The following is a 22,367-nucleotide window of genomic DNA, read 5'->3' as shown; positions in this document are numbered from 1 at the left end:
GCGCTGAACTGCAGGGGGGCTTCCTGCCCAGCAAGCCAAGACTGAGCCGCCCGGCTGCCCCCCCGCAGCCCCACGCCTACCCCCACGGGCACCTCTATCTGCACGTCCACGCCACCCTAGACGCCAAACGCACGATGTCCACGGCACCCCCGCCCTTCTCCATGTCCGGAGTTCCAATTCTCCTGCGAGCAAAACCTTGGGAGCCATTTGCTTACATGTATCATTCTCAAATTCTACATAAAAAAAGCGATGAAGCTTTTGAATCTTATTTTTAATGTCTGACTTCTCACTTTGCACAAATCTGAGTTCGCCCTCGGCTTCACAATCGTCCAGCTCCTGCCTGGAAACGCCGTCTGCCTGGCTCCTACTTTCCTACTAACTGCCCCATCAGCTGAGAACGTGGCCCACCAACAGCCCTCTCTGGGCCTATGTGTGCTTTCCCATCGCCAAAATACAGACACCTGTCGAGGTCTTGTTCTTACAGGAACACCGCTTTCAGCTGGGGCGCCACTGAGAACAGGAGGGCGGCACGAGCAAAGCAGAACCAATGACATCTGGGGCACCCGTCACATGCCGTGGGACGCAGAAGGTTGTCAGGCTCGGGGTTTGAGCCGTCTGTCCAACCAGCCCACTTCCAACCACCGGGGGACTCCCCCTGAGAAGAGCCACGCCGCAGTGGTGAAGGCTCCAGGCCCCGCTGGCGGTCTCACATGGCCCAGTAGCACAGTCCGCCGTGCACGTGACGAGACAGGACGAGACAGCACGAGATCCACCTGCAGCCTCCACCAAGGCCGTTCCGCCCAGAATCCTCGTCCCCACACGCGGTCCTTCAGGTGGCCAGGCACGGGCCTCCTCGTGCCACAGCCAGCCCCCCTGCTCGCACTCGCCTGCTTTCACGGTAGGTGGCATTTTGTGAAACTCTCGTCACAGCGCAGATGTGTGTGCTGGGGGAGACGGGAGGGTCGTGACGTAAAACTATCTCCTTCTGACACCGAACTTTGGAGACCGCTGCTTCAGACCGCTAACCTTGGTCTTTTCTATCACCGCAAGCATTTGGGGTAGATTTCCTTTGAAGCGTACGCGGCATATCCCTTGGACCTTTTCTGCCCGTGCAGCGAACACGCAGCCTGGCCGAGACGACCCGTCCCCACGCCCTGGCTGGCACTGGGCTGCATCCCTCTCCCTCTGTGGGACAGCGCTGGGGCCCGTATGAAAGGGCCCCAAGTCACTGGCCTTTTATACTGGGGTCTGCTTCGATGCCAGCGGAGTCTGGGAGTCTGCCGGCAGCTGCCTGCCTCCCTTCTGGCTACTGCGCGCGTCCTGCCGGCACCTGCCTCACGCTCCCTGTTACCTGAGCTGCAGCAGCACGTACACTGGTGACTAACAAGCTCAATAATAAGTGGCCCTATGTGGGCGAAGAAGGAGCTCTCCCCTGAATAAAACACGTGAAGCCATAGCCCCTGCCTCCCCGAGATCCCGTTTGAAGCTGCCATAGTTTATATCCTAGTTTCAAGTCATATGTGCTCATTAAGAGTGTTTAAACTTGACAGAAGTGCAAGCCTCTTGTGTTGCCCCCCAGTGGAGAGAACCCCCACGACAGGGGACAAGCGTCCAGGTCTCTGCCAATACACGTGCTGACACAGGTAATACGACCACAGTCACATCCGCAGACACACTGGTGACATCACTCTGCCGCGTGCGGCTTTACTTTAAACGTGTCTTGGGTAAGTTTCCATGTCAAGGAAATTCTTCCCAGAGGCCACCCAAATTCCATTGTATGCATGCCTGCGACTTCTAACCGCTCTGGGCTTTGAGATCCTCATCTGTCTGGGGGCTAACGTCCCAGGTTCGGGAAGACAGGCGAGTCGGTATTGAGCACAGCCCGCACAAAGTCGGCGCTCCCTGAGCTCGACACTGTCGGATGCAGTCGGGCGTTGGCTGCACAGGGAGCGCCAGTGTGGAGGGCCCGGTGCTCACAGAGGCTGGGGGGACGCGGCCGTGGCCCGCAAACAGCCTTCAACAGCCAAGACCGGCCCACCCCAGACGCCGACAGCCTCCTGTCGAAAACCCCTAACCCCACCTTCCAACTTAGCCTGCGATAGTGAAATTACCCCCCTTACACACACCAAGAGAATGCCACCAGGATTTAAGAAAAAAAAATCCTCAGGGAGGCCAGAAACTCAAATCCTGACCTATTCTGAAAGGCGCCAGAGCCCCATCACGTGTCGCTGTCCCGCCCACTTCGTGCCCAGTGGCTTTGGTCCCGAGTCCCCAACATCACTTTCCATGGCACCTGCGCTTCCTCGGGTGACCGTCGGTGCAAAAGTCAGCCAGGCATCAGGCGATTTTCCCCCTGGCATCTGAGAACATTCTGGAGTTCCCTGAGTTACTGTCACATGCACACACACCCCACATTCCCTACACACACGCACACCCCACACACGCACACACCCCAAATAGGCACACACACCCCCCACACACACACACTCCCCACACACTTCACATACGTGTGCACACACACCGGCTAAGCAGGAGCTAAGGCCTCTACTTGGAGCATTAACACAGAATACACGTGGGAGAAGAGCCTCAGCCTTCCGAGGAAGACACGCCCACACTAAGACTTTTGCTCCTTTTGCTCCTCACAGAGGAAACGCCTCCTCGGAGAGGTGACTGAACAAGCTACAGGACGGAACCAAGGTATGCCTCTGAATATGTGCCATTCATTCCTGAGAGGATTTAAATTTGTAATCTCTGAATTACACGGCGTCAGAAAGAAAGGGAACACATCTGCCTTTTACGCAACGGATGCAAGAGTTAATCTCGCCATAGAGATCAGAGACCCAGAGATTCCTGAAGCAAAACCAGGAAGGAGAAGACAGGTTCTTTAGAAACTTCCATGGGCTCTGTCACCAACAGTTGGCTAGCTCTCCTGGAAAAGGCCTAGATTAAGGAGAAAGCCACCAACGGTGTGGCGTGCACGGGAAGGAAAGCCCGATGCTTCACCGTCGGGGGCGGCCCCAGGCCTGGGGAGTCCCCAGGAGGTCAGGGGAGGCAGGAAGGGTGAATGTGCTCGTGCCCTGAGAGGACAGGACGGGACCGAGGTGGGACGACAGACAGATCGCCACACCCTCACTTCCCACCCCGGAGCGAGGGGGGACTGCCTGAGAAACAAGCCGTGGGCTCAGTTCAGGACGCGCACCTTCCCGTCCCAGCAGCACAGGGCAGGGGCGCGGCTCACTGTTAAAAACTGTAAGAAAAAAAACAAACACCCCCCCCCCCCCCACACACACACACACAGAAAGGGAGGAAATACACGCTCCCGTCAAACAAGAAATCGCACTGGCGGATCTCCAAGTAAAAAACAGAAAGCCCAGGTTCAGCTTCTTGGCCGCGAAGCAGGCGACCACGCGCCCAGAGCTGCCGCCAGCCGCACGGGGCTGCTCCGCCCCCTCCACCGCACCTGGCGCCTGGGCACCACACCCCGCGCTCCCCACCGGAAGCCCCTCGTCCTACGGCTCCAGTGACGACCGCGTCTCTCCACGCCTCTGCGGGGCCGCGTGCTACCGAGCGGGAAGGCTCAGCGACTGGACCCTTCCCAAGAGTGGGCCTTTCCAGGCGTTTCCTCGAACCTGCGGTAAACAGGTGCTCCGCAGCACCCGCGGTCACGCTGCCGCGGGGCCCGCTCCTGCCTCTCCCGTCACCACCCATCCTGGGCGAGGCGTCAGAAATGTCCGCTGTTGGTTTCTAGGTAGCAACCCCTAAAATCATTGGTGTTTGTGCCCAGTAACAGACACCTTGGGATAACCGGAGTATGCAAAGTGCAGTGAGAAGAGAGATTCTATTTTATCGTGGCTCATCACCATGAAACTAACGCTATAAACCTAAGAAAATAACCCAGAATTTCTGCCATACTTGCTGCTCCAAACGAAGAGGTTTATTTCTCTGTTCATAAAAATCATCCATTTTTCTGCTTTATCACACTCCGCCAGTGAATTTGAGAGGACGTAAAATTACATTAACAAGTGGAGAAGAAAGTAGCATATACCTACTGTAAGTGTGCAATACCCCTCATAATCACGGAGAGGAAAATACGAGAAAAGGGCTGTTTCTGTAAATAAACCCAAATAAAAAATCTAAATTTCTTGGAGGCAGTTAACGAGGACCATAATGGCAGGAATGATGGTTCTAATTTGGCAGGTTTCATGCTGATCAAACAAAATACATGCCTCTGTGCTTCAGATAAGGGATTCCAAAATGAATGATTCACACTCTGGATGCCGGCACCCGGGGTGAGGGCAGCGCAAAGGACACCAGAAATTCTTAAAACAGCCTCGGCGCAAATTTAATAATTTAAGTCCACAGCATTTGCACACCTTACCTCCTCTCTGCAGCCACCGGGGGTGGGAAGTCCATGAAAGGCTGGATGCCCACAAGGCCGCAGCCTCACGCGGCTGGGACACAGGCGGACTCTAATGCACAAGGGACGGCCGTGGGACCAATGTGGTTCCCGCCGCGTTATACAACCCATCAGGGTTCTTACTTTACTGAAAAGAAGGAAACATATCTGCCAAGTCATTGGTTACAAGCAGAATTTCGAAAAACCCTTTTAAAATCCAATAAATTAGTTCCCCAGGTTATACATCTCCTTCAAACACAGAGAGCTGGCGATCCAGTTAATGTCCTCCTGGTGGAACATACGGAACCGAACACACGGGCTCTGCACGGGCAGCGCACGGATTAAGGGAAGGACACCGTAAGTCGAGAGGCACGCTTCGACCAGTTCTGTGGATGTGTGGGCTCCCGACGGCTGAGCCATGCAGATTCTTCCAGGGGCAGGCTGGCGTCCCGGCATGGCCCAGGCACCCTGGCAGGCCAGCTGGTGCCGGAGGGGGTGGCTTGCTTGCTCTGACACCCCTCATCTGGACAGACTCCGAGTGCCATCAGGTAATAACTACACTTCCGGTCAGAGCCAGAGCAGAAGAGCCACAGGCCGGGCGTGAGGGGTACGGCATCTTCCTCGGATGTTTGTCTCTTTTGTGGAGGCTGACGTCAGCATTCACAGCCCCGGTCAGCACTCTGACACCGAGGACCCAGCAACAGACAGGCGCCCGTTTCCTGAGTGTGGACATAGGAAAACATGGGCACTAATCACCAGACTGGCACCCCTGAGAAGCCTCCCCCGATGGGAATGCCTGAGGTCCACGGGCTCCTCCTAAGAGTGGACACAGCCGATGGGCACGCTGCCTGGCCCTGCCTGAGCATGGCTTCTACGCCAGGTTGCCACCGTCCCGTCCTTCTGCCCCAGAGAGAGTCGCGAGGCACAGCCAGGACTCGGTCCATTCTCCACGTGACGGACCATCGCCAGAACCGAAGGCCCACCTGACACCCAGAGGTCACAGCTCTGCCCCTCCAAGGATACCCCGACACTGGCCCACGGTGGCCAGTGCCCCTGGGGCTCGGACAGGGGTGCACGCCGGACAGCACGGGGACACTGCTCCTTCCCTGGGGCAGGTGCAGCAACCCTCCTGTGCCCCTGGGTCTTCTCAGCAAGTTCAAAGCGGACTTGTGAATAAAAGCACGTTTTGAAATAAAACCGTCTACCCAAATTCCAAATAGTGGTTCAGGTTCTTCCTCCGCTCTTTGTTCTACTTTTCTTTCCTCTCCCCCACCCCATTTTTCAAACAGTGAGAAAATGTTTAAACACTCTCACCCACGGAGTTAGTTCAGGCTCGAAACTTTCGTATTTAAAGCTCACGTTTAAATCATCACAAATAGAACTAAAAGCTACGTTCTTCTAAACTAGTGCCTTGGACACACTGGCATCCACTGGGTCAGCCGACCCGTTCTGGGAGACACTGGTCGGGTCACACGAGAGTTCAACAAAACACACTCTGATCCACGGTTTTCAGGGAAACGTGAACTGAAATCTTAGAAACGACATGAATTTCTCGGGTCTTGCACGTAAACACACTTTGTGCGCGGCCTTCAGACGTCGGTGTTAGGACCGTCTAGTGTGAGCTGTATCGGCACGCTGTGGTCCGATACCGCTGCCACGGCCCCCCTAACACGTGGTCTTGCTGGCATGATGAGGGCAAGGGAGTCTGCGTCAGCCGTTCTCCGCGTGCGGGGAACTCAACAAACCTGAGACAGGAAGGCGTCTGTTGTCCTAGGACACCTGCACAAAGTAAGGGATGTGGCCCCGTTCTGGGCCTCTTTAAAAGCTAATGGACGTTAGAAGCGAGCCAGTGACCAGGGGGGCACTCACACCTCAGCACACCTAGGTCACGTAAACCCAAAAGGCACTAACACAAGCCTCCTAAAATCCGATAAACCTTCAGTGACGGTATCGTCACAGTCACCGGGAATTCTCCATCGCTGTTGACCGCAAAGCCGTGTCATAAGATCTCTCAATTTCAAACACACGTTCCTACTTAGCCTCAGAGACGGCTTCTGTAAGGTGTCGCGGATACCTCTGAATTTGCATTTCTTCCACGGTTGTATCACAAACTACGATTAAAGAAACACGAAAAGACAGATGAGGCCGAATCCTTTCTCTTCTGGCCAAAGTACCTCAGGAAGTGGCTCACACCCACTGCCCTCCTTTAATGAGAGCGCACACGCCCAGCTTCCTGGGCACGTCCGTACCTGCTCAGCCCACTTGGCATTCCAGTGCCATGGTGACCCCCACCTCCCCCTGCCTCCCCCTGCAGCCGGGAGGTCTGCTCCCCCCCGCCTCCCCCTGCGCTTGGGAGGTCTGCTCCCCCTGCCTCCCCCTGCACTCGGGAGGTCTGCTCCCCCCACCTCCCCCTGCACCCAGGAGGTCTGCTCCCCCTGCCTCCCCCTGCACCCAGGAGGTCTGTTCCCCCCCCACCTCCCCCTACGCCCAGGAGGTTGGCTCCCCCCATCTCCCCCTGCACCCAGGAGGTCTGCTCCCCCTGCCTCCCCCTGCACCCGGGAGGTCTGCTCCCCCCGCCTCCCCTGCACCCGGGAGGTCTGCTCCCACCTCCCCCTGCACTCAGGAGGTCTGCTCCCCCTGCCTCCCCCTGCACCCAGGAGGTCTGCTCCCACCTCCCCCTGCACTGAGGAAGTCTGCTCCCCCTGCACCCAGGAGGTCTGTTCCCCCCCCCACCTCCCCCTACGCCCAGGAGGTTGGCTCCCCCCATCTCCCCCTGCACCCAGGAGGTCTGCTCCCCCTGCCTCCCCCTGCACTCAGGAGGTCTGCTCCCCCCGCCTTCCCCTGCACCCAGGAGGTTGGCTCCCCCCACCTCCCCCTGTGCCCAGGAGGTCTGTTCCTCCCCCCACCTCCACCTGCACTCAGGAGATCTGCTCCCCGGAGAGAGCTAGCTCAGGAAGTGGCTGTGGGCCAGCCACCCCATCCCTGTGGCAAATGAGTGACAGCAATGCTCCCTCCCCCAAGCCCATCAGGGTCTGGGGGTGGCAGTGAGCGGCTGCAGTGACTGTCCTTCACTTCCCAGCCAACCCTGGAAAGCCTCTGGTTACTCAGTTTAGCAACTTCTCCTTCAAAGGAGATTTTCTTTTTTTTTTTTATTTTTTTTTTCAACGTTTATTTATTTTTGGGGGGACAGAGAGAGACAGAGAATGAACGGGGGAGGGGCAGAGAGAGAGGGAGACACAGAATCGGAAACAGGCTCCAGGCTCTGAGCCATCAGCCCAGAGCCTGACGCGGGGCTCGAACTCACGGACTGCGAGATCGTGACCTGGCTGAAGTCGGACGCTTAACCGACTGCGCCACCCAGGCGCCCCAAAGGAGATTTTCATTGTCCGTGACCCCAGGCGGCAGTAGACTCCCCCTGATGCACCACCTGGGAGACGGGGCCCAGAACAGACCGGAGCCTCCAATTCTTACACTTGGCTCTCACTCGCCGGCAGCAGGGAGAGTGGCGGGTGTGTGTGTGTGTGGGGGGGGGGGGGGTTCTTCGTGATCAGAAGGAGGTAGAGAAGCACAGAATTACCTGTGTGACTCATCGGCCCTGAGCCAACAGTGATGATGCCACAGGGCAGGCATACAGCGGGCACACAGCGAGCACGTGCTCATGGCGCCCCAGCAGGCCCGCACCCGGGAACAGCCCTCTCAGCAAATCGCTGCCTCCTTTCCCCTGACACTCCACCAGGCCCCAATGACGCTGGTGTGATAGGACAGGGGGCCACACTGGGTTGCACTCACTCCAGTACCGACCCCCACAGTCCACACTGCGGACAATGACGGACGCCCTGAGCTGCCGGTCTCGTCGCTGACTCACGGAGAAGCCCCACCTTCGTGGAAGAACCACCCTGTAAGAGGGGGTGCCGTGAAGAGCCCACCCTTACCTACCCCTGGAAAGTGGAAAAAGGGCCAATGACATGCATGCCCCCGGGCTCAGCTCTCCTACCTCATTTAACACAGTAAGGGGGCTCTTATTAATTTCACTGAGCTGTGTAGGTCCCTTCCCATCCCAGAACAACACAAGGCATCTGACACACACAGCCTGAAATGCACTAGGACCAGATGCCCTGTAGACGGTGAAAACATCAGTTTGATAAAAAGCATCCAACCGCCCTGCAGGCGGCCAGCAGTGAGCCGAATGAGCTCATCCTGGGGCCATCATGTGAGGGATGTCACTGTGGCCTGGTCCCAGGTAAGGCTGCCCAGTCCCACTCCCTCCAGGGTGACAGGCAGAGTGGAAGAGGGTCATGAGCTATTGTCTGATTCACGAGACACAGGTATGTGCCACTGAGTAAGTGTGAGACGCCAGCATCTAATGAACACAGAGCTGGACAGCTCACCAGAGACCCCTCACAACCACCCCAGAAGGAGGCACACGCCCAGAGGGACAGCGTGACATACCAACAGATCGGAAGGCCACGTCTTCCACGCTCACCACACGCTCAGCACACACTGATCCACGGTCACCACACACTGACCACAGGAGCAAACCGGGGGTATGGGGGGGGGGGGGAGGAGTATGCAAAAAAAAAAAAAAAAAAAAAAGGTGGCTTTATCTCAAAATGAGTAATTCCCCTGGAAAGCACAATATATTTACACTTGTCGTCCATAAGGGACCAGCAGGAAGATGTGTGAACATTCTCAGAACTTATTCTGATGATGATGTATTTCTACTCCCAGCAAAGGAAACAACTTCCAAATCACAGTGTGATGACCACAAGTGGCCCCTGCTGCTCGTTCGCTCAGCAGGGAGGCAATCCTGGGACACTGGTGTCGTTCTGGGGTCAGACTGCCTGGCTCTGAAGCCCAATCACCCCACCGAGTAAAAATGGCTGGATGCTTTCTCCTTAGTACCCGGAAGACAGTTACCGCCTCTGCAATGGTCCCCACTTTACAGGGTCACGTGGGAAATACAGGGGGCGGTGCCTGCAAACCTCAGAAGAGTCTGGTCACAGTCACTTCTCCCTTCACACAACACAGCATGAGCGGTGGCCGGGAGCTGTCCTTGGTGCTGAGGACGCACCACTTCTCCCCTCACACAACACAGCATGCACGGGGGGGGGGGGGGGGGGGGGGGGGCTGTCCTTGGTGCTGAGGACGCACCTGCCCCCCCCCCCCCCCCCCCCGCCAAGGCGCCTGCCCCGGGGCCACAGGAGCATGAACACACCCAGCAACGTCAGGCATGGTGACTGCTATTACACAGGATAAAACTGGGTGCAAGGACAGGAAGACGTGGGTGGGGGCAGAACAGTGATTATTTTAGACAGAATGGTTAAGAAGGTCCTCTCCGAAGAGGTCATACTGAACCAAGAAGCTGATGGCTCATTAATCAAGAACAGAAGCTACGAGGTAGTCCCTCTAAGCTCAACTTGGTCCCCACAGTGTGGATCTGAGAAAATCAGGAAGGGAAGGGATTGCTGCCTTATTTGTACTGTGTGTCCTAACAGACATGGGGGGTGGCGCGTTTCCAGAGATCCTGCCATGGAGCCACTGTAACAGCTGAAGCATTTCCTCCTTTTCAGCAATCTTCACTTGTGACTGAGAAGCGGGTGACTTTCCAGCAAACCTACACAGCCTTAGGGCAGCGCCTTGTCTCCCTCCATGGTTGGGAGCTCGGGAGCACCTATTTCACTCTCGAACCAGACACACTGGTGAATCTCTAGTGAAGGGTCAGCCTGCAGGCACTGCCCACCCCCTGCGTGCTGGAGGGCCAAAGTGGGCATGTGGGGCCATCTACGCTGGGGCCCAGCTGCTCCACGGCAAACAGACATCGAGAGGCCCTGAGGACAGGAGCCCGTGCCAGAACATGTGAGGCACAGCAACGACCCGGGCAGACTGGGAATTGCGTGGTTTTCCAGGATGCTCCTTTTCAGCCAGCAGCAGGGCCAACCCTCAGGAACTGGCTGGGAGCCCCTCTTCCAGAACTGCTCTCGGCCTCAATTCACAAACCAAAAAGCAAACAAACAAAATTAGCAGTTGCCTCGTGTTTAACTCCACACACGGCACCCTCCACCTTCACATATGCACCACACTTAAATTTCCAAAAGGCAAATTCCCTGTCTGCTAAGACATCACTGAAGATAGTTTAAAAAAACAAAACAAAACAAAACAAACAAACAAAAAAAAAAAAAACACGCGTAACAACCCCAAAAGCCAGTGAGGATGCAAAGACTGGGTCCCCACACATCTCTGGTGGGAACGTCAGATGCACAGCCACTTGAGAAGGCTGGGGCAGTTTGCACAAATCAAAACACTCAACCACCAGACGCCCCAGGAACTGCACTCCAGGGCATTCAGTTGAGAGGGAGGAAAACCCACAGATGTGAGAACACCTGTACGTGCATGCTCACAGTAGCTGCATCCATGATGTCCAAAACCCAGGGGAGGCCCAGCTGTCCCTCAATAGGTGAGTGGTGGCCTCTGTCTCTCAATAGGTGAGTGGTCACACAAGCTGTGCTGCATCTTCCCTTAGACCCCTCTTTAGAATAAAGGGAAAGAGCCACCAATGGACACATGTGACAACCAGGATGAGCCTCCAGGGAATCACGGTGAGTGCACAAAGCCACTATCGAAGCTTCCAGAGTGGACGATCCCATTCATAGAACATTCTCAACGTGACAAGTCTATAGGACAGAGCACAGACTCATGCCTGCCGGGGATTAAGGATGCGGCATGGGGAGGAGTGGGCTATGGCCACAAACAGGTAGCAGGAGGGATCCTGGTCCTGTATCCTGGCCACGGGATGGCTGCACAAATAGACACACGTGGTGAAATGGCAGAGGACTGAAGGTACACCCCCAGCTCCCAAAGGTGACAGTGCACAGTAGGAAGGCAACGTCACCACTGGGGGAGATGGGCAACGGCACACAGGATCCATCTGTGTTGTTCCTACAATGCAGGTGGATCACAGCTACCTCAGGGAAAAAGTCAGCAAACACATAGTGATACAGCGGAGAACAAAAGGAATTCAGGAGACACTGTGAACAAGGGCTGCAGGAGATTCAGGAGAGCGGACTTCCAAAGTGGATTTAAGGAAGACAGTTCATCTGCGTGTGTTTAAATGCCAACAATTATTTCCTAACAAGTTCCCCTTTCACAGGGGTGCAATCATAGGGGGTATGACCGCGAGGTGTGCTCACAGGGGGTGTGATAATGAGGTGCGCTCACAGGGGTGTGATAAGGGGGTGTGTTCATACAGGGTATGCTCACAGGGTGTGCTCACAGGGGTGTGATAACGGGGCGTGATAATGGGCTGTGCTCACAGGGGCTGTGATGACAGAAATGTGATCATGGGTGTGACCCAGACTTAACATTTCACTGACCTTCACCTCCCGGCAGCACACGCAGACTGGTGTGACCACTTTTGCCAGAACATTTTGGGGACGCAGATCAGCAGCCCCTCCCTCAACTCCCCTGAGCTCGGCCCATGTGTGCACTAGCCAAAGGCACAGATGCCCTCTGCACACACCAAATTCCCCGCAGTCGCTGCTGGCCTGCACCGCGTCTTACGTGCCCCGCCCCCGACACTCAGGCACATGCCTACATGCACTCACACTCGCATGCACACGCGAGCCTGTGTCTGCAGCAACTGTAGCACTGAACGAAAAGTGAACTCCAGGCGTGCCCCCACTGCCAGGCTCGCTCCGCACTCCGGTGACCCCTCGTGGGAGCCGTGGGGCTCCTGTGCGGCTCTGCTTCCTGCCGGTTCCATACGGAGAACTGACTGTGGACGTGGCCTCGGCCTGGCACCCACAAGACCACACCTCCCGCACGGGAGCACAGAGGCCTCCAGACCCGCAGGGGGCGCCAACGGGCAGGTCTGCTCCCTGTTCCCCGCTGATGCCGAGCGAGACTGGATCAGTCCCAGCTCCGCGTGTCAGCTCCCAAGTAAATCCCTCTTCAATCCCAGCAGTAAACATTAATTCCTCTTTCCCGGGGGGCCCATGGGACACGGTTCACAGTGATCTCAGCACATGCTGCGGCCTGCCCTGGGTCACCTACATGTGCACACCATGAGTCTCCCCTGAGAGATCATGCGTGTCTGCTTGGGGCCAGGTCCCCCACCACCAGCTGGCATCCCTGGGGCCCGGCAAGTGCATGCAGCAGGTGCTTAATAAAGATGTGTTGGATTAAATGTACTTAATTGGTAGCTTGAACTAAAACAGAATTGGGTGTACAGAGGATACGGCTCTTTCTCACACGTGCACACGCGTGTGCACACACACGGAAGCGTTACTGTATTAAGGAAAACGGCAATCACCACTGTAACGGTAAACACCGGTAACAACGTTTTGCTCTCTCAGTCCCTTCTAGAAAGCATGGCCTTCTGCATTTGCGGAGGCTTCAGGATTTCACAGCACTCGGCGGAGGCTCCCCTGGCGAACTGGCACGTGCGGCTGCGCCTCCATCACAACACGCGGGCAGCGACAGGCCAGGCAACCCGGATGAACCGGGCGCGTCTCCACCTCCGGGCCCCACACACGACACGCAGGGGAACGAAGGCAAGGGTAAAGGCGTGGCGGCTCGGGGGTGCAGCGAGGTGGGCACACGGCATATCCTCATTCAGGCCACAAAAGAAGGAACTGTGAGCCTTCAACCTAAAGACACAGTTAATTGACGCTTAGGACCGCTGAATAAGACCGTATTTAGAAGCGAAAGAGCGACAGAACGCTGAAGACCTCTGCGGCGCCAGCCTCCGCCACCCTCCCGGCAGGGGCCTGGCCACACTGGTCTCGACGAAAGGAGGCCTGCACACAGGCTCCTTCACGTTTGTGGTAGGGTTTCCGTGAACGTGTCCGCTCTGGAGAACAAGGACCAGGAAACGAGAGAGACAGACAGAAAGCCATTCACACCGTCTTTTCACAAGAGAGCAGAGTCCCGAGCGTACGCCGCGGCCCCTACCACGGGAGTCTGCGGCCACACGCTGTCTACTGCAGGCCTGTCCCGGGCGTATGAGATAGGCGGAACCCTACCAGGCCACGCTGCCGTGGGCCGTGTCGTCAAGGTGACAGAGCAGCTCCAGGGTGTGCGCGGGGCTTGATGAGTCATCAGGGGACTCGTGGCTGCCGGGCTCCAATTCCTTCGGCATCCTCCACACGGCCGCACACGTCAGGACCTTGCTGTCTGAGGCTGAGGAATAAACAGAGGGTCATGTCAACAGAGCTTGGTTCGCGGCCACGGCCCAGACGGCGCACCGCCATCCACACAGATGCGGAGGCAGAGCGCGCCTGCCCTCTCGAACATCTGAAGTGCAGGGAGCAGGGCGGGGGGGGGGGGCACACACCCAGAGTCAGCAAGCGGGACAGGCAGGCTCCCCGCCAGCAGCCGCCTAACCCCTGCCTCCCTGTTTTAAAACCACCACTCTGCTCCAGAAGAAAATTTGATTTTCCTCCAAATCGATTTCCTTCTGTGCTTCCTCCATGGTTCTTCACGACAGGGAGCAAAACGCGGGGGTGGGCGTGCGACAGACACCCCGTGAGGGCCGCTCGGGCGTAAGGCTGGCGGCGAACAGGCGCTCCTCACGGCTGTACGAGGGAATCCCGCACCGGCACCGGGCACCCTGAGGAGTCTCCGTCTGGAAACCACGTCGCCAGTGCCGCCGGACCCCCATGCACGGAGGGAAGGGGACGGGCAGGTGGGAAACGCACACAGAAGCGCACCAGGTGTCGTGTCGGCTGTGCCCTGGCTCTCCGGGCAGCGTGCGGCCCAGTGCCCGCTGGCGCCGCGTGGACACGGCATCTCCCGCAGACGGCGGCTGCTCAGTCCCCACCACTCAGAGCCCCCGGGGATCTGTCGTGGAGTGCTCTGAAATGCCTCCCGGTGGATAAGGACACCAAGACAAGAAAGACCAGGGCCACCTGTTTCCAGAAACACGCCAGACACCGGGTTCTGCCCCTCTGCACGATTGTTCAGTACGACAGGGAGACACAGAAGACCAAAACGAATCAGGTTTAACATTATGGGATAAAAATTAAGTCATAAATCCCTAAATATAAATCCTTTCAAATATGTTTTCCGTTCAGTACCACACTGCATCTGTGCTAAACACGTTCCCTTTTAAAGGCCTTTTAGTACATGATGGTAAATCAAGGAACAGGTTTCAACATTAAATCACCAGGCTGACATCGAGTGAGGACCATAAAAGAAATGCAGAACAAGAGAGAATACCGCGTGCACAAGGTTTCCCGCATGAAACACGAAGAAGAAAGGGCCTCATGCCACACTGGAAAATGTCCCACTTAGCAGCTGCAACAGCCCTTCAATCCAAACACCAACTGATCAGCCCAACAACGCACCAGTGAACATAACAGGTGATGCCGGGCTTCAGGGGCAGTATTGCCATTATCGGCCACGATCAAAGGACAGGCGGAAGGATAGGGGTTTCCACCAGGGCCTTCTGACCCCAAGGTCGGGGCTCACGTCCCATACAGCTTGCTGGGCCACACACCTAACGGTCACCTTCCCGTTTCACCTCTGACAATGCAGCGCACCATGGACTTTCTACACAAGAAACTCATTTTCTTGTGGAAGTTTCCAGCACACGGTCTTTCTGCAGAGCCTGAGAAGCGGCGATGGCATTCCTAAAATACGAGGATATCTAACTGGTGACTCTGAGGCAGAAAGAAGAAAGGAACGCCTGAGACATTCACCCCGTACACGCACAGATTATATCAGTCTTCCTAAATGACAGAAAAAAGAACTCTCTAATGTGAAGACTGATGGAGCCACCCACATGAGAACTAACTGTAGCTTCTCTACAAGATGAGTGAAATGCACACAGCTCGTCTCTGGCAGAGTCCCCACAGAACAAATTCCTTCTCTGAGGAACTCTGCTCAGGTATCTTTCCCTGTAACTCCCTGCTCACCCAGCAAACAGCGGTGCGGGAGAGATACCAAATGCTTTCCCTTGAGAAGAGGAATTAGACAAGAAGGTTTTGTATTACCACTTTTAGCTAACAATCTACTAGAGGTCCTGCCTACTTCATACGTCAAGGGAAAAATAAAGGTGTAAGACTGGGAAAAGAAGAAATGAAAACACCACTACTTGCTAATGATAATGGGTGTGGAAGACCTGACAGTCTACACACACTATACTCTTAGAAACAAAGCAGGGAATTTAGCAAAACTGTTGAACGCCAAGGTGATATATAAAATTTAACTGGATACCTACAGATAACAACAACACCTTGGGAAATTTTTTAAAAATATTAACAATCACATTAAAAAATCAAATATCCAATAAAATCTCAAACTACAGAGGTGTAAGACCTCCTGTATGCAGCAAAATTAAAACCACTGCTGGGGGGTGCCTGGGTGGCGCAGTCGGTTGGGCGTCCGACTTCAGCCAGGTCACGATCTCGCAGTCCATGAGTTCGAGCCCTGCGTCGGGCTCTGGGCTGATGGCTCAGAGCCTGGAGCCTGTTTCCGATTCTGTGTCTCCCTCTCTCTCTGCCCCTCCCCCGTTCATGCTCGGTCTCTCTCTATCCCAAAAATAAATAAACGTTGAAAAAAAAAAAAAATTAAAAAAAAAAAAACCACTGCTGGGAGAAAGTACAGGCCTATCCAAGGAGGGTATACCATGTTCATAGATTAGAAGCTTCACTATTGTAAGACACCCGTGAACCTTAATTAAAGTTCCAAAAGGCTTTCTGGATAGAAGCTGACAACCTGTTTCTGTACTTCTAAAATTAAATGGAAATGTGAGCTGTCCACACAGCGAAAACAGCCGGGCACAGGAACAAATCTGGCTGACTTACAAATCCAGGATTAACTTGGTATCGGTACACAGATACATAGACCAAAGAAAGAAAATGCAATCTAGGAACAGACCTTATCAAGAATGGTCACCTGACTTATAACAAAAATACCACTGCACTAGAATGGACAAAGCATGGTATTTTCAGTAAAAGATGATGGATCAATCGTATATTCACATGAAAAATGAAGTATTATCCTATCTCACAACATACACAAAAACTAATTCCACACAGACTGAAGATAAAAATGTGAAAGACAAAATAATACAAATCCTTTCTACAACGCATAGAATATCCTCACAATCTTGGGATAAGCAAAGATTTCTTAAGTAGGGCAGAATAAAACACAAATCATAACAGAAAACACTGATAATATAGACCACATTAAAATTAAAAGCTTCTATCTAACAACAGACACTGAACTTCACAAAACTTAAAACTTCTGCTCTTGGAAGGATATCATGAAAAAAACGAAGACTGGAAGAAAATATTCATAATATATTTATCTGACAGAGGGCTTGTATCCATAATAAAGAACCTTACAATTTAATAAAAGAAACAACCCAAATTTTAAAAATGGCAGAATACTGAATCAACACTTCAAGAAAACACTTGAATGGGGGGGTGCCTGGGCAGTTCAGTCAGTTAAGTGTATGACTCTTGATTTCAGCTCAGGTCATGAGCCCACGCGTAGTGAGACTGAGCCTTGCATCAGACTCTATGCTGATAGCCTAGTGTCTGCTTAGGATTCTCTCTCTCCCTCTCTCTCTCTTCCCACCCCCCTCTCTTTTTCAATAAGTAAATAAGTTAAAAAAAAAAGAAAAAGAAAAAAAAGAGGAAACATGAATGATCAACAATCACCAGAAAGGATGCTCAACATCAATGGTAACTAGAAAAATGCAAAATAAAACCAAACGAGATGTACTACACAGCTGCGAGAATGGCTAAAATTTCATTTTAAAAAGATGAACAAAACCAAGCACTGGAAAAGATGTGGAACAAATGGGTCTTCTGCAGACATTTGGAGCTGGAGATAGTGTAACAAGGTGCAGACGTTTGGGGCTGGACAAACCTTAACACGGTGCAGACGTTTGGGGCTGGAGATACCATAACACGGTGCAGACATTCTGGGAAACCCATTGGCAGCTGAGCATTCACTTACCAAATAACCCAACAATTCCACTCTTAGGAGAGGCTGTCACAGAGTGTGACTGGTTGATAACAAGCTTTGTGACCACTCCCGATTCCAGCAGCTAAACCTGGCCCCACAGCAACCGCGGCCTAGGGATGGCGTGTGACTGCCAGAAGTCGGGGGTAGCAATTATCATAATGACCAACAAGGCAGCGTGCCAGCTGGGGAAGGCCAACTGGCCGAGAGCTGTGGCGACAGATAACAAGAGACGGTATTCCTAGGAGCAAAACAGATGGTCGCTCAACAGAGCCCTGCCTGCCTAGTACATGCGTTCATACACACATACGAATTCAAAGGAAAACAAGAACGGATAAGCAGGAGGCTGAGGGAAGTCACCCCACTAAAAGTCACAATCCCTTACCCGGCACTGATCTGAGCCAGTTTCAGACCTAAAACCCACTGACAGAAAATGTGGCCAGATCTCTGGGAATTCGGAAGCCACAATGAGGGGGCAAGTACCGACGGTGACCATTACCCCAGCGTGCACCCAAGAAGACCTACCGCGACTTACGTGGTGGTCGTACACTGAGCAAAGGGCAATGCTCGGTGGTTCAAGACCTGCTGAACACAAGGTCTGAGACCCCTAGTGTCATGTCCCCTGTTAGAGTGGGGACATTGGAGGGCCACGTAACAAAAAAGTCCCGGACAACGCCTGGTCACAGCAGATCTCCTGGCTCTACAGACCCACCCGGTGCTCGTTCCCATGGTCCATGAATGCACAGCAGGACTGACGCTGACGCCCCCACCCCATCACAGGTGGCGGACACATGTGCCTACGTTAGCGATCAAGGGCATGGAAGGGCCTTGCTGAATCCACCATCTGGCCTCCGCACAAAGTCAGCGGGTCCTGGAGGCAGACCGTGGGCTCCTCTAAGCTCAACAGAGCTGGCGTCCCGCTCACAGCTGCGGTGCCAGACACGGGTCCCCGTCAAGAGGACCGCCACCAGCCTCGGGTACGTGACACATGGACGCTGACCTCCGCGCGCCTTCTTTCCTATCCCAGTGAAGGCGGAGGACCCGACACCGTCCGCATTTCCACGAGGAGGAAACCACACGTGGCTCTGCCGCAAGGCTGCGTCAGTGCCCCTGCTTGCTGCCAGATACGCTCCGAAGACGTGTGGACGCCCTGCGGAACATGCACTGACGGCCCCACGCTGCGTGCAGCAGACCCCGGCCAGCAGGGGGAGATACCCCATGGAGACTCGGGCCCCGGCGCCGGGGAGGGTCTGAGGCCCAGTACCCCGGAGAAGCTGCGGGCTACGTGCCAAGAGGAGGAGGCACAGCGACTGAGGACCTCTTCATCCCGCAGCGGGCACGCTGCACCCACAACACCGGGCCAGCCCAGATGCCTGGCGACTGGAGGAGGCTGCCGCCTGCACGGGAGCCGGCGCCACAGGCTCCGCGGCAAGGTCAGGCTGCAGACACGTGGTCTGCTGGCCCCGCTGTGTGAAAGGGGTCAGGGGTAGAAATGGGACCACGAGGGCTTCGTGGGGAGAATCTCAGGGTTCCGAAGAATCACATGCACTTTTAAAAACTGCTCGGGCCACGCCTCTGGGACCTGATGGGTGGACCAAGCATCACTCATTTGAGAGCCCCATCACACCCACCAGGGCACAGTCAGGCAAGCCCCCGAGGCACAGGACAACTGCATAGACCATATACTCCTACGTGGTACTATGTCCCCAACACGGGACTGGAAACCGGATACTTCTACGTGGTTCTGTGTCCCTGACGCGGGAGCCCACGGGCCTGGAAACCGAGCAGTTGTACGCAGTTCTGCATCCCCACCACGGGAGCCCACAGCCCTGGCAACGTGGAATGACAGCAGGGCTGAGCCCACTTACTCTTCCCCCAGGACCCACAGGCCTAACTCTGGGCTCTGCAGGGTTGAAGGGCCTAATTCCCCTGGGCGTGGTGCTCTTCAAAGAGACAGAGCAGAGATCCCCTCAAACCACAAGCGACAATGGTCAACAAGCCACTGAAATGACGTGGGTGTTTGTCAGGCCACAGCAACCTGCCTGTAACACCATCTAGCCACCAGGTCTAACCATCTCCGTGCCTCCGTCTGGGAATGAGAACAGAGTCAGAAACAGACCCTGCTGACAATGACTCAAAACAGTCAGACGGTTAACTGATACGAGGACGAGATCTACAAGTGCCTTGAGAGAGTGCCAGGTAGAGAGCTGAGCAAAGAGAGATGCCTTCCCAACGAACCCCAGCCACGAGGGAGACTGGGGCGCATGGAAGCGGACCTGAGGCATTCTGCGAGCAGGACTGGGGCCCGGTGGCTTTGCAGAACGGAGAAAGGCCAACAGTTCACTTTGGGGTAGGGTCACATAAATGAAAGCCACAAGAACTGAGGCTTGAGGCCCTGGCAGGACAGACCCGAAAGGGGCCTGAAGACCAGCGGAGGCGTGGGGAGCGTCTGCTCCAGACAACGGGGTGGAGGCCGGCTGCCCGGAACGAGGACACGAGTGCCGGCAGGGAGGGTATGCGTTCCACCGGTGCAAACACAACAGGCCGAGCGTCTGCCGTGCTTTAGAAGAAGGATCTGGCGTCAGCGTGTAAGACAGGCTGAATCCGAAAACAGGTTGGTGGCCGGGACACTAGTGTGGAGCATCCAACACGGGCAAGAAGGGATAATGGCCACAAGGCCACCAGGGAGACAGCTGGGGACGACGACCCGTCACTGCCGTTCTAGGAGCCCTGGATGCAGACCCATCGTGCGGCCCCCACATCTGCTGGGAAGGACAAGCCTCCAGCACCGACTGCCACGGCCCGTCCACACAGCACGAGGACGCCGTGGGACGCTCTAACCTTCTTCAATTTGCTCTGTGCACGTGGCTTGGGCCAACAGCAAAGTCTCTCCAGGGCGGACAAACGAGGGGCTGCTACACACCACGGGGGCGTGCCACAGGGTGCCGAGGCCACTGGGGGGGGGGGGGGCTCCCTCCAGGCAGGATGCGGCTGGACAAAGAACCAGGACAGTGACGGAAACGCCCACCCTGGTGGCGACACTCGAGTCCACGTGAGACAGAAAACTACACTGGACGCAGAGAGCCATAGGTGTTTCTAAATATCGGTGAATAAAGGTAAATGGTTTAAGGAAATTTTCTAGCATCTGGAAAACTAATTTGATTTTCTGAAAGATTATAAAATTTCCTTACCAGAATTTTTATTTTTATTTTTTTTAGAGAGAAACCGAGAGTGAGAGCGGGGTGGGAGTGGGGGTGGGGGGTACAGATAGAGACAGAGAGAATCCCAAGCAGGCTCTACGCTCAGTGCAGAGTAGGACACAGGGCTCGATCCCAAGCCCCTGTGATCATGACCTGAGGCAAAATCAAGAGTCGGACGCTCAACAGACTGAGCCACCAAGGCGCCCCTTCTTGGCAGAATTTATTATGAAAACGTGATGGGTACAAGGTGAGTCCAAACTCGCTTCCTGAGAAATGTAACCTCTAAAAATCATCCTGAGAAAGACCAGAAAGTGACCTGGGGCACCTGCCAACAGCACCCACCCCGGAAATGCAAGAGGCGGCAAAATTTGCTGAAAAGAGTGCGCTTTAGGTCCAAGGAATGTGGCAGGCATTATCTGAAACTCTCCAAATCCTCAGGAGCAGACGAAATTGAAGGTAAACACTGCTGAATAAGAAACGCTGAAGCACACCCATCGAGACATGCAAATTGGTTCTGAAACTCTGAGGATTTCCATATCGGTATGAATCTCAACAGAGCATTCAACGCAAATCCAGCAGCTATCAAAGAAACTAAGGTGCTTTTAAGAAGGAAAACCTGATCTTTAGAAGGAAAATGCTGTAATAACCGGTGAGGCATTCTGCTTTTATCTCTGTTTTTAGGCCCATCCTGAAGCTAGGTCCTGTAATGTACCTGCCTGTGCTGAATCACTATCAAGACGACCGGAGCCCCCGGAGGGCAGGGCCCGAGTGGCGGCAAGAAACCAAGCCTGTGGCAGAAACCACAGCGCTGCCCACTGTAGTCAGAGACCACAGCCACGTGAGCGAGGAGGGAGCTCCCACAGCACGCAGGACGAACCCTACCCCTTCTTTCTGTGAAGGAGGAAACTGAGGCCGGGTAAAGTTAACTGGCTTCACTCGCGCCAGAGTCAGACAAGAAACCAAGGGTCCTGAGCCTCGAGCGGCCCAGTGCTTCGAAAGAGAAGACACCGAGTCGGGTCTGTAAGGCCAGTGTGACACCACTGTCTATGTCTTACATGGAGCACGCGAGCTGAAGGCACTTAATGAGATAAAAAGATAATCGGGGCCAATGAATGGAAGAGGCGTGCTTGAGGCTGTGCAGACGGTGCCCGTGGAGCGTGCTGTCGCTGTGAGGGATTACCGAGTCCAGGCTTAGAGGAATTCAAAGGAGATTAGAGCCTTTGTAAGCCTGAATAGCGGCTCCAGTCAGCTCAGCTAAAGGGCTGGCGGTGCCCTGGCTGGGGACATAATCTGATCCCCAGCCCGAGGGGAGGAGGCTGCGGTGGGGAGCGGGACGCGGGACGCAGTGGGCGCGTTCGGAATCCGAGGGCTATTTTTAGAGTTCAGCCATCTCGGAGTCTGGCGCAGGCTGAGCAGGACAAATGAAGAAGAATCCAGCTGTACTAATCAGTCACCCGGGACAGGCAGGGCCTCCGGGGCTGGGCCTAAAAAACGCCTTTCTGCACTGGCTGTTCCGTACGTTAGGGCACGCCATGGATAAATCCCGGAGGCCGGCATGCAGGAGGCAGACTGACGGCAGTGAGCAGAGCCCAGCCTGTCACCTCCTCTCCCCGCACTGGTGTGGGGGGTCCCACACACCAAGCAGCTCTGAGGGTGGTCAGGGCAGCAAGGGCTCCCCGACTGTAAGAACGAGGGTGGATGGGGGCAGGGACCGGCCGTGATCTCCAGACAAGGCAGGCACAGGAACCGAGAGCCAATCAGAGCGTGTTAGGCCAGGTGAGGGGAGAAGAGACCTTGCC

At 55.0% G+C, this 22,367-nt stretch overlaps 1 protein-coding gene across 5 annotated transcripts in view; it reads right to left on the bottom strand.

Annotated features, from left to right (window-relative positions):
• Positions 1–22,367, bottom strand: part of EIPR1 (EARP complex and GARP complex interacting protein 1) — a 123,921-nt gene that overhangs the window by 24,693 nt on the left and 76,861 nt on the right. For 4 of the 5 annotated variants that reach the window (XM_045447863.1, XM_045447864.1, XM_045447866.1 and 1 more), the window contains one exon: positions 13,417–13,573. In XM_045447863.1, the coding sequence (XP_045303819.1) occupies positions 13,417–13,573 (157 nt within the window). Of the gene's footprint in view, positions 1–4,378; positions 4,493–13,416; positions 13,574–22,367 lie in introns of those variants that run through there. The other variant, XM_045447867.1, reaches the window with a different exon arrangement.

The sequence above is a fragment of the Leopardus geoffroyi genome, chromosome A3 (genome assembly GCF_018350155.1).
Source record: "Leopardus geoffroyi isolate Oge1 chromosome A3, O.geoffroyi_Oge1_pat1.0, whole genome shotgun sequence".
Classification (NCBI taxonomy): domain Eukaryota; kingdom Metazoa; phylum Chordata; class Mammalia; order Carnivora; family Felidae; genus Leopardus; species Leopardus geoffroyi.
The sequence above is the reverse complement of the archived record's forward strand: the minus strand, read 5'-3'. Positions and strand labels throughout refer to the sequence as shown.